The sequence below is a fragment of the Anomaloglossus baeobatrachus genome, chromosome 6 (assembly GCF_048569485.1).
Source record: "Anomaloglossus baeobatrachus isolate aAnoBae1 chromosome 6, aAnoBae1.hap1, whole genome shotgun sequence".
NCBI classification, from domain to species: domain Eukaryota; kingdom Metazoa; phylum Chordata; class Amphibia; order Anura; family Aromobatidae; genus Anomaloglossus; species Anomaloglossus baeobatrachus.
The window spans coordinates 489,580,356-489,593,622 of record NC_134358.1 but is presented as its reverse complement, the minus strand read 5'-3'; the positions used below and the strand labels follow the sequence as shown (position 1 = coordinate 489,593,622).

The 13,267-nt window shown below is 46.7% G+C and overlaps 1 protein-coding gene across 1 annotated transcript in view; it reads left to right on the top strand.

Annotated features, from left to right (window-relative positions):
* Positions 1-12,476: 12,476 nt before the first annotated feature.
* PLCD1 (phospholipase C delta 1) overlaps positions 12,477-13,267 on the top strand; it is a 170,587-nt gene continuing 169,796 nt past the window's right edge. Inside the window, exon 1 of the mRNA XM_075315396.1 lies at positions 12,477-12,750. Coding sequence (XP_075171511.1) covers positions 12,726-12,750 — 25 coding nt within the window. The 5' untranslated portion in view covers positions 12,477-12,725. The remainder of the gene's footprint in view (positions 12,751-13,267) is intronic.

Here is a 13,267-nt window from a genome sequence, read left to right as displayed (position 1 = left end):
ATGTGCGTAACAAATTCCGTGACCCCAACGACCTCTCGTTAGCGATGTCGTTGTGTGTAAAGTGGCCTTAATTGTTTGTCTTTTAAATAAATAAATTAGTAAACCAGGGAAAGTGTAGAGCAGTTTTTTTTAAAATTAAAGTATATGTGTGTTTTTTTTCTTTTTAATTACTGGGTAAATTGCACACCACTCAGCTGGTTTGTGTGCCATCCGATATTTTTCTCGCACTCATTTACTTGCATAGTTGAGACTCTTCCAATATACGTGGTCATACGCAGCATGCTGCAATTCTTTTCCTTCCTCACACTTCTGAGAGATTCACGTGAGTCTCACATCACATCACCCGGCACGGCCATACACTCTCCGGACAGAAGTGTCTCAGGTGCATAGAAATACATGCAGACCCACTCCTGTCCGGAGAGTGTGTGGCCGTGCAGGGTGATGCAATGCAAGACTTGCGTGAGTCTCTCAGAAGTGTGACTCCAACCTTAGCCCAATTACAGCTGAGGATACACTCGCAGATGAACACTGCCTCATTGAACAACATTGGTTTGAGTGCAATCCAATTTTTTATCATATTGCCCTCTGCATTTTTATACGCAGATGTGAGGTTCCAGAGCAGAATGAAACATTTTTGTTTTTCTTTTAATTTAAAATTTTGATAATTGTACGTTTACGAAATTTATTTTTGTTTTATTCTTAATGGGGCAAAAGGGGGTGATTTAACCTGATTTAAACGTATGCTTTGTTTTTTTTTTATATTTTTAAAACCTTTTTTTCTCATTTTTTTACTGTATATATTAGTTGCTTTTGAGACCTTTGTTCGATTGCTTGTGCTACACATATAATATAGCTAAAATAATGATCTCCTATCAGCAGTGGCCCATGGCCGGCAATCACAGGAGTATCGGGTCAGCAGTTGATCCCCGGATATCATGACAACCCCCATTGGCGCCCTACGAATACATCATGAGCTTGCCGATGGGAACGTGGAATGACGTGTTCCCTGTTATTGCGTGTTAAATCCTGCGGTCAGAGATTTACAGCGGAATTTAACTGGTTAACAGCCACAGTCTGATCTCTGATGCACACACATCTATTAGAGAGGCATATGAGATGGCTGATTAAATCAGCTGTCATGTGGGGGGAATGATGTGAGCACGGCGTGCGTTCTACCAGTGGACAGAGAGACAAAGGGGCCCCTGTGCGAGGACAATATTTTGGCCTTTGCAGCCCAATTATTCATCATAATGCACAATTCCACCTGCTTTGGAGATGACAGTAAACTGGAGTGCTGACTTTTTTGTATTGGTTATTTGTAAGTGTAGCACCCAGTGATATGGGGTACTTGGTTCCGGGCAGTGTCTCTATTGGGAATGTCACGATAGTGGCCGTTACCCGATTCCGTGCCCTGTGCCCTTTTTTTAATGGAGATGTTTACAGGGGATTTTTGACTAAGTTTATTCGTGACGCCACTTGTGGTGTTGCGGCTAAGTATAGGGAGCCGCCACTGCAGTGTCTAAACTGGGGCTGATAGTATGAGCAGCTAGTATGGTAGTCCCTCCGCAAGTAGGGTATTGCCCTAGCGGGTGTATGGTGCGGTGTGCGTCGGAAGAAGGAGTCAAGACAGGCATTCAGTGCAACTGGTTTACTCAATTTTTGGGTGTTAACTGGTTACCCGAGGATGGCTGGTTTCGCCTCCAGGTCCCCGTCATCCCAGTGCCAGTCTGGTTCTCTGGGACCTTCTTCCCCTGCACCTGTCTCTGGTAAGTGGGTCCCCGTGGTATGGAACACTGGGGGTCCCTGGTTTGTGGTTTGTCCACCTCTGTCCGCCTGACGGTAGCGTGAACCCTGTGAGGTTGGAGTCTCTGGTCCTGTCCCCAGTTCTCCCTTTGCTACTTAGTGTTCGGATTCTTTAGGGTCAGCAAGGTCCTTGATGGTCCCCTTTGCTGTGCAGGTGTTAACAGGTCGGCTTGAAGCTCTTTCCTGTCCTAGGGCCCTGTACCCCGTCGGTGCGTCGTTCCGGGAGTACTCCACCGTACTCCACAGACAAACCACTTCTCCTGCCTACCAGGTCACCGTTAACCCGAGTCAGGATGTTGCTCAGTCACACCTTCACAGTCCTGCTGTCAACTCTGTTCTGACTACTCTCCACAGTCTGCCCCTCCCACCTGGTCAACTAGTGGACTGGAGTGGCTCCACCTCTAGGCGGCCATCCATTGGTCCCAGCCTAGCTAAGTACCCTTGTATGGGGGATTGTTGGGGAAAACTGGGATTACCTGGGTTTTTGTTGTTACCGGCACTGGGGTTCTGGGTCCCTAAGCGGGTAGGCCCTGCATCCTTCTGGGGATGCAGAACCTTGTAGCACCCTGAGGTGTTCAGGGGCGCTACATAAGGAGGTTCAGGCTGAGGTTTTGGCCTTGTTCCCAAAGTTAGGAGAACTAATACTGTTTATTTTTTATCTTTAATAATTTACATTAGGATATTAAACATTGTTTTATTAATTTTTCTCGCAGTGGATGGATTTCAGCCGCACTACAGAAAATACACAGCGGATTGATGTCAGCATAGCCTGCTGGGGCAGGTCTGCAGGTCTCCACCTAGAGGTGAAGTCTGGCCTCACATACTTGTTTTATGACCGCAGTTCGCATGGCCGGATGCCAAGGTGACATTCCACAAAACCAGTCGAGATTGAGGAAACCTTGCATGTGTCGTTTTCAGAAAACCACTCAATATTCAACTGGCATATTTTGGATTTTTGTTCCAGATAACCTCTCACTATGTAAAGGCTCCTTACTTGCCTGTCAGTGAAACCTTCACATTTTGTCAATATTAGTATTTATCAGATGATACTGGTGGTAAATGTAAGTGGCTATTCTTAATTTGCAGCGCATCCCTTTGGCTTCTCCCAATAGGTGTCTGGAAGCCACTCAGCCTTCCCATCTACATAGTTACTGAAGATGCTTTTCCATGTGCTGCTTTGATGCAGTTTTTGAAACAAAAACTAGGATTGGATACAAAGTATAACATTTCCTACCAGATTCTGTTGTCTTTATGATCCACCATTAAGGTCTTGTTCACACATTGCGTTTTTGACACTTTTTCTGTACATACAGTATTTGTTGCGAAAAAAGCAGCATTTTATGGTACCAACAAAGTAATAATATATAATAGTAAGGCCCCTTTCACACGTCAGTGATTCTGGTACATTTGTGCTTTTTTTTAAACGTACCAGAATCACTGACATACGCAGACCCATTATAATGAATGGGTCTGCTCACACGTCAGTGATTTTTCACTGCACGTGTCTCCGTGCGGCGTACCCGCGTGTGCGTGATTGCTGCACGGAGACATGTCCATTTTTTTCTGGCATCACTGATGTTCCACGGACCACGCAGTGGTGTGGTCCGTGAAACACGTGCCAGAAAAAAACGTGCATTTAAAATAATAAACATTTTAACTCACCCGGCGTCCAGCGATGTCCTCTGCAGCCCGTCCTCCCTGCTGCTTCTAAGCCGGCTGATTACTGTCGCGCATATTCATTATGCGCGACACAGCCGACCCGGAAGCAGCTGCTGTGGAGGTCACCGCCGGCCGGATGCTGCACCGCGGGAGCGATCAGCACCATGGAGAGCGGGAGCGGGCGCAGGTGAGTTAATCTCTAAGTGCAATCACGGGCCACGGAGAACGGAGCCTGGATTGCACTTAGACAACCCACGTGTGCCGAGATTCACGGCACACGCAGGGACATGTGCGTGTTTACACGCCAGTGAAAAACATCTGTGTTTTTCACTGACGTGTGAAACGGGCCTAACAAAGTGATATTTCTGAATTCTCATGCAAAGGCTCGATTCACACGAACGTATAGCATCTGATGCGAGTGCATAGGATGCAATATGCTAATGACCTTAGGCTCCCGCTGTCCATTGTCAGCTGATGCAATTATCACACTGCACTCGGATATCATACGAGTCCAGTCCGATATTTCACTCGCACCCTATAGTCTTGTATGGGTGTGGGTGACACAACTCTCGCAGACAATGGCAGCATGCTGCGACTTTTCTCTCATCCAGAATCTGAATGAGAAAAAAGCTTATCATCTGCTCTCCCTCATTGAATAACATTGGTCAGAGTGCAATGGGAGATTTTCTCGCATTGCACTCATCCAATTCATACGTTCGTGTGAGCGTACCGATATGCTGCCTATTTTTTCCTTACAGATTTGAACTTTCAGGCTGTGTGTCCAGAATAAGCTTTTAGTGAATTTTTACGCTATGTATTTTCACTGCATCAAAAAACACAAAAAAAACCACACGTAAATAAACACACACACAAACGCATGTAAGAATGCAAGTAACCTATTTATCTCATAAGTACAAAAATGCTGTAAAAAATCTGCAACATCAAATACTCATCGTGGGGACGTAGCCTCAAAGCATGTTTTCAAATCTGCAGTACGTCAATTATTTCAGCCTTCTTGTAACGTTTGCATCCATTCAAATGAATGGGGGAAAATGCTCATGAAACCACGCTAAGGCTATGTGCCCACGGGACTCTGTATCTGCGAATTTTTCTGCATCAAAATCCGCAGCTTTCCCCCGGAATCCGCACCTTTTCATAGGTGGGGATTTTGTGTGGATTTGACGCGGATTTTGTTGCGGATTTTGCGATTTTTTTTTTTTTTTTAAATTCAATGAATAGGCAAAATCCGCACGAAAATCCGCAACAATAATTGACATGCTGCAGATTTTTACACACGAAAATCCGCACTATTTCCGCTGCGGAAAAATCCGCAGCGTGGGCACAGCATTTCCCAGATGCCATAGAAATGGCTGGGGAGTAGCTGTGCTGCAGATTTCTGGAAAATCCGCGGCTTTTCCGCGAGAAATCCGCGGCAAAATCTGCGCATTTTCAGCAGCGTGGGACATAGCCTTATGTTACACAGCATTTTTCTAGGATGCTGATACAGTTGAATGTGCGAAGACGGGTGGGGGCCTCCCTCACTCACAGGATCCATACCAGCTCTGTGGTCTGCCACCATTAGCCGTACACCACTGCTTATACCGTGAGCATGTTACTTCTTTAAAACCCTTTACTAATCCTGAACCCTGCTTTTTTGGGTGGATTCTTCGCACAGTCTGCTTGAAAAAGATGCCATGTGCACACACCCTTTGGCTTTGTTCACATTAATGCAGTACTAATTGCTGAGTAATGTGTAGCGGTTTCTGTTTAAATCCCTGAAAGACAAGATTCAAACGGAACCCCTGATGGAGTCAGTGTAATGTGCCAGACGGAGACACTTTGGACACTGATTAGCCTCTGGTGGGGTCAGTCTTTTTCAAATGGACAAAATAGAGTCTAAGGCTACGTGCGCACGTTGCGTTTTTTTATGTGTCTCCGCAGCGTTTTCAACTGCAGCGTTTTAATGCAAAAATGCATGTATTTTGATTTTCAAGCAAAGTCTATGGAAATAGGGATTTCTTGTGCGCACAATGCTGTTAAAAACGCAACGTTTCAGTTGCAGAAAATTTGTCAAAATCTCTGCATTTAAAGAAGCGACATGTCAATTGTTTTTGCCATTTTGGCAGCGTTTTGCTAACATTAGAGTCAATGAGAAGTTTCAAAACGCATCCTAAATCAAAATCCTAGCGTTTTACATGCTTTTTCATTGCTTAAAGTCAGATGCGTTTTGAATACAAATACACTGCTAAATAAAGTTTTAACATTCAAACACTATGAAAAAATGGGAAAAAATTGATAACAAATATCAAGATTAAAATCATAAATAAAATAGATTTTTTTATTAAAATTATAACTGTGTATTAATATTTATGTATAAAATAACGTTAAATTAATTTTTTTCATATTTTTAATTGTCGGACTATGTGTGTGTGTAAAGGGACATATCATGCCTTTAATATAATGTCAAAAACGCATGCAATTAAATTGTCAAAAACGCATGTTTTCTGCATCCAAAAAGCATGTAAAACGCTAGGATTTTGAAGTAGATTGTGTTTTGCAACTTCTCATTGACTCTAATGTTACCAAAACGCTGCAAAAGTGGCAAAAACAACTACATGCTGCTTCTTTAAACACAGAGTTTTTGCCCAAAAATATGCAAATTAAACGCTGCGTTTTGAACTGCAAAGTGCGCACAAGAAATCCCCATTTCCCATAGACTTTGCTGGAAAATCAAAACGCATGCATTTTGGCACTAAAACACTGCAGTTGAAAACGCTGTGGAAACGCAGGTAAAAATGCAAAGTGCGGACATAGCCTAAGACCAGAACAGAAATCAAATGGATGCAACAAAATGACAAATTTGATTATCACTTCCCAATAAAACAAGCGGTGTGTGAACAGGTGCAAGCTGCAGTGACTACTATATACATACCAAAAAGTACAGCCGCACAATGTACGCATGGAGATATATGCAAACACGGTGTGCAGTTGCACTTTTGGTTTGTGTATAATGCACTCACCTGTTCACACTTGTTTCATTCTATTTCATTGTAGTTTACATTTGGAGGTAGTGGCTACTTCCTTACTTTGCTGAGCACGTCTCCCATAAGTTTAAAGGCCGCTTTACACGCTGCGATATCGGTACCGATATCGCTAGCGTGGGTACCCGCCCCCATCTGTTGTGCGACACGGGCAAATCGCTGCCCATGCCGCACAACATCGCCCAGACCTGTCACACATACTTACCTGCCCGGCGACGTCGCTGTGACCGGCGAAACGCCTCCTTTCTAAGGGGGCGGTTCGTTCAGCGTCACAGCGACGTCACAGCAGCGTCACTGAACCACCACCCAATAGAAGCGGAGGGGCGGAGATGAGCGGGACGTAAAATCCCGCCCACCTCCTTCCTTCGCATAGCGGGCAGGAGGTAGGTAAGGGGGGCTTCCTCGTTCCTGCGGTGTCACACGGAGCGATGTGTGCTGCCGCAGGAACGAGGAACAACTTCGTTACTGCTGCAGTAACGATATTTGAGAATGTACCCCCATGTCACTGATGAGCAATTTTGTACGTTTTTGCGACGATGCAAAATCGCTCATAGGTTTCACACGCAACGGCATCGCTAATGCGGCCGGATGTGCGTCACAAATTCCGTGACCCCAACGACTTCGCATTAGCAATATCGTATCGTGTAAAACCCCCTTAAGGCTATGTGCCCACGGGAGATTAAACCTGCGGTTTTATCTGCGGACAATCCACGGATTTTCTGGATTTTCCAGATAAATTCGCAGGTTTCAGCATGTACAGACACTCACGTGTGAATTAAAGGGAATCTGTCACCACATTTTGTCTATCTAACCTATCAATATGGACATACATGTTATAGAATGCCAAAAAATGTCCTACCTGTCTGTCTCATATCAGATCCTTTGTTATGGATAAGGCTACTTTCACACTTCCGTTGAACGGCATCCGTTGCATTGCGTTGTGTGACACATGTGATGGATGCATTGCAAATACTGTGATATAAAGGCAACGGATTCCTGGGAAATAACGTGTTGCGTTAAGTTTTCTAGCCACGAGAGAGAGCCCATCATCACCGCACACCCAGGCACTACCGCACTCATCATCATCACACACATCCTGGCACTACCGCACTCATCATCATCACACACATCCCGGCACTACCGCACCCATCATCATCACACACCCCGGCACTACCGCACTCATCATCATTACACACATCCCGACACTACCGCACCCATCATCATCACACACCCCGGCACTACCGCACTCATCATCATCACACACATCCCGGCACTACCGCCCCCATCATCATCACACCCCCTGGCACTACCGCACTCATCATCATCACACACATCCCGGCACTACCGGCCCCATCATCATCACACACCCCGGCACTACCACCCCCATCATCATCACTGCACAGGCAGGCACTACTGCACTCATCATCATCACACATATCCCTGCACTACCGCACCTATCATCATCACCGTATACACAGGCACTACCGCACTCATCATCATCGCCACACACGTAGGCACTACCGCACTCATCATCATCACACACATCCCGGCACTACCGCACCCATCATCATCATCACCACACACGCAGGCACTACCGCACTCATCATCATCACACACATCCCGGCACTACCCGCACTCATCATCATCACACACATCCCGATGCTACCGCACCCATCATCATCACACATCCCGGCACTACCGGCCCCATCATCATCACACACCCCGGCACTACCACCCCCATCATCATCACACACCCCGGCACTACCGCCCCCATCATCATCACTGCACACGCAGGCACTACTGCACTCATCATCATCACACATATCCCTGCACTACCGCACCTATCATCATCACCGTATACACAGCCACTACCGCACTCATCATCATCGCCACACACGTAGGCACTACCGCACTCATCATCATCACACACATCCCGGCACTACCCGCACTCATCATCATCACACACATCCCGATGCTACCGCACCCATCATCATCACACATCCCGGCACTACCGGCCCCATCATCATCACACACCCCGGCACTACCACCCCCATCATCATCACACACCCCGGCATACCACCCCCATCATCATCACTGCACACGCAGGCACTACTGCACTCATCATCATCACACATATCCCTGCACTACCGCACCCATCATCATCACCGTATACACAGGCACTACCGCACTCATCATCATCGCCACACACATCCTGGCACTACCGCCCCATCATCATCACCGCACACGCAAGCACTACCGCACTCATCATCATCACACACATCCCGGCACTACCGCACCCATCATCATCACCGCACACGCAAGCACTGCTGCACCCATCATCACCACACACACACAGGCATTACCTCAGTGACGTTCCTGCTGACAGCGCAACTCCCTTCAGTTTCTGCGTGGAGCTCACAGGAGCGGCGGTGTTCTACTGCCGCTCCTGTCAGCTTCATGTAGCAGAGCTGGATGCGTCGCGGGACCTCGTGTGTATTACACCGGACCTGGAGGGATATTTGGGGATTTTAATGAAGTGGTGAAAGAGGGTGTTTTTTTATCTTTTATTCCAAATAAAGTATTTTTTCGGGTGTATGTGTTTATTTACTTTCACTTACAGGTTAATCATTGTGGGTGTCTCATAGACGCCTGCCATGATTAACCTAGGACTAAAGGTGGTGTCACACACAGCGACAACGACGTCGCTGCTACGTCACCATTTTCTGTGACGTAGCAGCGACGTCCCGTCGCTGTCGCTGTGTGTGACATCCAGCAACAAGCTGGCCCCTGCTGTGAGGTCACCGCTCGTTGCTGAATGTCCTGCTTCAGTTTTTGGTCGTCGCTCTCCCGCTGTGACGCACACATCGCTGTGTGTGACAGCGAGAGAGCGACGATATGAAGCGAGCAGGGAGCAGGAGCCGTAAGCTGTAACCAGGGTAAATATCGGGTAACCAAGGGAAGACCTTTCCCTGGTTACCCGATATTTACCTTCGTTACCAGCGTCCGCCGCTCTCGCTGCCAGTGCCGGCTCCATGCTCTCTGCACATGTAGCTGCAGTACACATCTTGGTAATTAACCCGATGTATACTGTAGCTAGGAGTGCAGGGAGCCAGCGCTAAGCAGTGTGCGCGGCTCCCTGCTCTCTGCACATGTAGCACAGCGACGCGTGTCGTTATGATCCTTGCTGCGTCTGCTGTGTTTTCCAGCTAAGCAGCGATCATAACAGCGACTTACAAGGTCACTGTTGCGTCACAGAAAGTAGTGACGTAACAGCGATGTCGTTGTCGCTGTCGCTATGTGTGAACCCAGCTTTAGTGGCAGCTATCGGCTGCTGCCATTAACTCCTTATTACCTCGATTGCCACTGCACCAGAGCAATTCGGGATTAGCCGGGTAGAGTCCCGGGACTATCGCATATAATGGATGCGGGTATTCCGGGCGGCTGATGACTGATGTTTTTAGGCTGGGGGGCTCCCCATAACGTGGGGCACCCCATCCTGAGAATAGCAGCCTTCAGCCGTGTGACTTTACCTTGGCTGGTATCAAAATTAGGGGGGACCTCACGACGTTTTTTTAGTTACTTATTTATTTATTGTACTGCACAATATAGACCCGCCCACCGGCGGCTGTGATTGGTTGCAGTGAGACGGCTGTCACTCAGCGTGGTGGCGGGTCTAACTGCAACTAATCATAGGCGCTGGTGGGTGGGGGGAAGCAGTAAATATTAGATGGAATAATGAGCGGCCTGCATTTTCAAAAGAGGAAAAGCTTTGTGACAACTGTGCAGCGTCGCACCCGTGATCGGTGAGTATGAGAGAGGGGTGAGAGAGACCAGGAGTGATTTTAAACGATTTTGATCGTTCTGCTGGACATGCTGAGCATGCTCAGTAGAACGTGATGGAATCCGTCAGCGGATTCTGCCGCTTAGCGCATAGCAGCGAAATCCGCCACCATAGACAATCATTAGACACCTTGGCGGATTCCAATGGAATCCGTCAAGGTGCGTTATTTTAACGACCCAAAAAATGCTACATGTAACGTTCCCTCCGCTCGACGCTGCGGCAAAATAACAACGCAGCGTCGTCCAGCGGATAAAATGCAGACACTTGCGTTACAGTGCGTCATCAATACAAGTCTATGGAGACTAGCGCAGTGCGTTAACGGACTGCGCTATTCTCCATAGCGGCGGATAGCGCTGAACGCAAATGTGAAAATAGCCTAAAGCATCTTTTATCACTTCATGTCATTGAGCTCTTCCAGGCTATGGGGCAGATGCTGCCTCCAGAGAATATTTGAAATAAATGGGGTGTTACTAGTGTGATGGCCGCTCTCTGCACAAACACATGCTCACCAATTTGTGTGCAAAATGTCTTTATTTGTTTTGTGTATTCAATACATTCTATAGCAATACATTAATGTAATGTATGCAATGTTTGCATTGGCCTTGGCGTTCACAGTGTTGGTATTTAGGCTAAATAGAGTCCAAAGTGACTCAAACAGAGATCCATTGGGGGGAGGCGGCTCTATCTGAATGTAGTTTTTGGGGGATTTTGATGGAAACCCTGACATTTCTCACTGTAGAGCAAATAATAAAAATTAACCTAGCCAAACTTGCATATTGGCAGGGAGCTGGCATTACTTCCGTCTGAATTAAGGTAAGTTCACACTTATGGTCAAGGCTCAGTTACAAATACCGTCACTTTTAGGGTCCTCTCACACTGGGGTATAAAAAAAATTAATACCCATTCTCATCCAGAAAAGTGTGACAAGTGAAATTCTGTATGTCATGCAAGTGCTATGCGAGTGTGCGATTTCTTTATTATTTTATTTCTTGCCTAGCATCCGTATGATGTGTTGTTTTTTTCAAGAACTATTCTACTCAGCAACTTAGAATCATTTACAGCGTCATATGCAACAGAATAGGAATGTATCTGCAAAAAAACGGACACCACACGGATGGCACACAGACATGCGTGTGTCACCTATTTTTTTGCACACATTGACTTGCATTGACGAGTCGTGCCCAATAGACAAGTGTTAAGGCCTCTTTACATGCAACGACGTATCTAATGATATGTCGTCGGGTCACAGAATTCGTGACGCACATCCGGCATCGTTAGCGACGTCGTTGCGTGTGACACCTACGAGCGACCGCTAACGATCAGAAATACTCACTCATCGTTGATTGTTGATACGTCATTCATTTTCCAAATGTCATTGCTCGTGCTGCACGCAGGTTGTTCGTCGTTCCTGAGGCAGCACACATCGCTACGTGTGACACCCCGGGAACGACGAACAACAGCTTACCTGCGTCCTTCGGCAACGAGTTGGGTATGTCGTTAATGCAGCTGCTCTCCGCCCCTCCGCTTTTATTGGTGGGCTGCTGTGTGACATCGCTGTGACGCCGCACGAACCTCCCCCTTAAAAAAGAGGTTGTTCGCTGGCCACAGCGACGTCGTTAGGAAGGTAAGTCCATTTAACGCGTCCTAACGAAATTGGTCGCCACGGACAGCGATTTGCTCATTACGCACAACGACGGGGGCGGGTCGCTAGCGACGTCTCACCGTGTACAGCAGCCTTAATTGCAGCATGTTGTCAGTTTTTGATCAGTTCAATTTGAGCTGCGGAGACTCTCAGATCTGCTCTCCCTCATTGACTAACATTGGTCCGAGTGCAAAAGGATTTTTATCTCACATTATACTCATTTTATACGCTAGTGTGAGCGATCCCTAACTGAAGGAAAACTGACTGATGCAGTTTGTGTCCGTCCTGGAAGGGATCCATTTTTTGCAAAAATCCAAATGCCAAAAACAAGCCTGTCTATTAAAAACAAGCCTATGTATTATTGTAATGCAGTTTTCTGAATTAGCAAAAAGGAATTCAGATTGGCCTGCAGAAAAAAGTGAAGTGGAGGAGTGTGCAGATGAGCAGGAGCCTGACATCTCACATGTTGAGACACAGCAGTGAACAGTGAGGCTCTGTGAGTGCACAGCAGGCTGGACGGGCAGGGCGTGTTCACATCACTGGGGTGAAGCTCACTGCTGGTCCCAATGTGTCACACTCAGCGAGGATAGCCCTGTGACCCATGACCAGAACACCGCACTCACCCCAACACCGCCTTCAGCTGACACCGGCCTGTGAGCTGCAGCCCTAGAGAAGCTCTCCTCCCTGGGACCCCTCCACAGTGCCTGCACCCTGCTGACTGCAGCATTTCTCTACAAGAATGGAGACTAATGGCTCATTGCAAGGTAAGACATCAATCCCAGATGTTGCCTCCATGCCTTGTTATTATATGGCATACAGATATAGCAAAGGTGTAATTGACATTTAACTCTTTAGGACTGCATTATCTGTGTATGGTGATAAGTTAGTGACGGCATTATAGTATAAATATCCCTACAGATTTGAAGGAAACCACAGACTGTACATTGTGATATCTTGTAAATCTGCTACATCTGACACACCGAGCTCTGCTTAGTGACATAGTGCGGATTACACCGCGGCGGATAATACTGGGCAGGGATTCAACTCCGGGGCCAATTCTTCTATACTAGCATGGTTGGCATATTTTTATAAGTAGGTCAGCAGTAGTCGCCCCTCTTTATTCTTTCCTGCATTAGTAATACGTACAGTATGGTTTATTGGTTTATAGACGATCCCCTTTGGGTGCTTTTATCTTCACATAGGGAAGATTGTTTGTTCCTAAGTTAACACATATAAAATACTTTTCCCATGTACATGCTTATATGTGAACACAACCCCCTT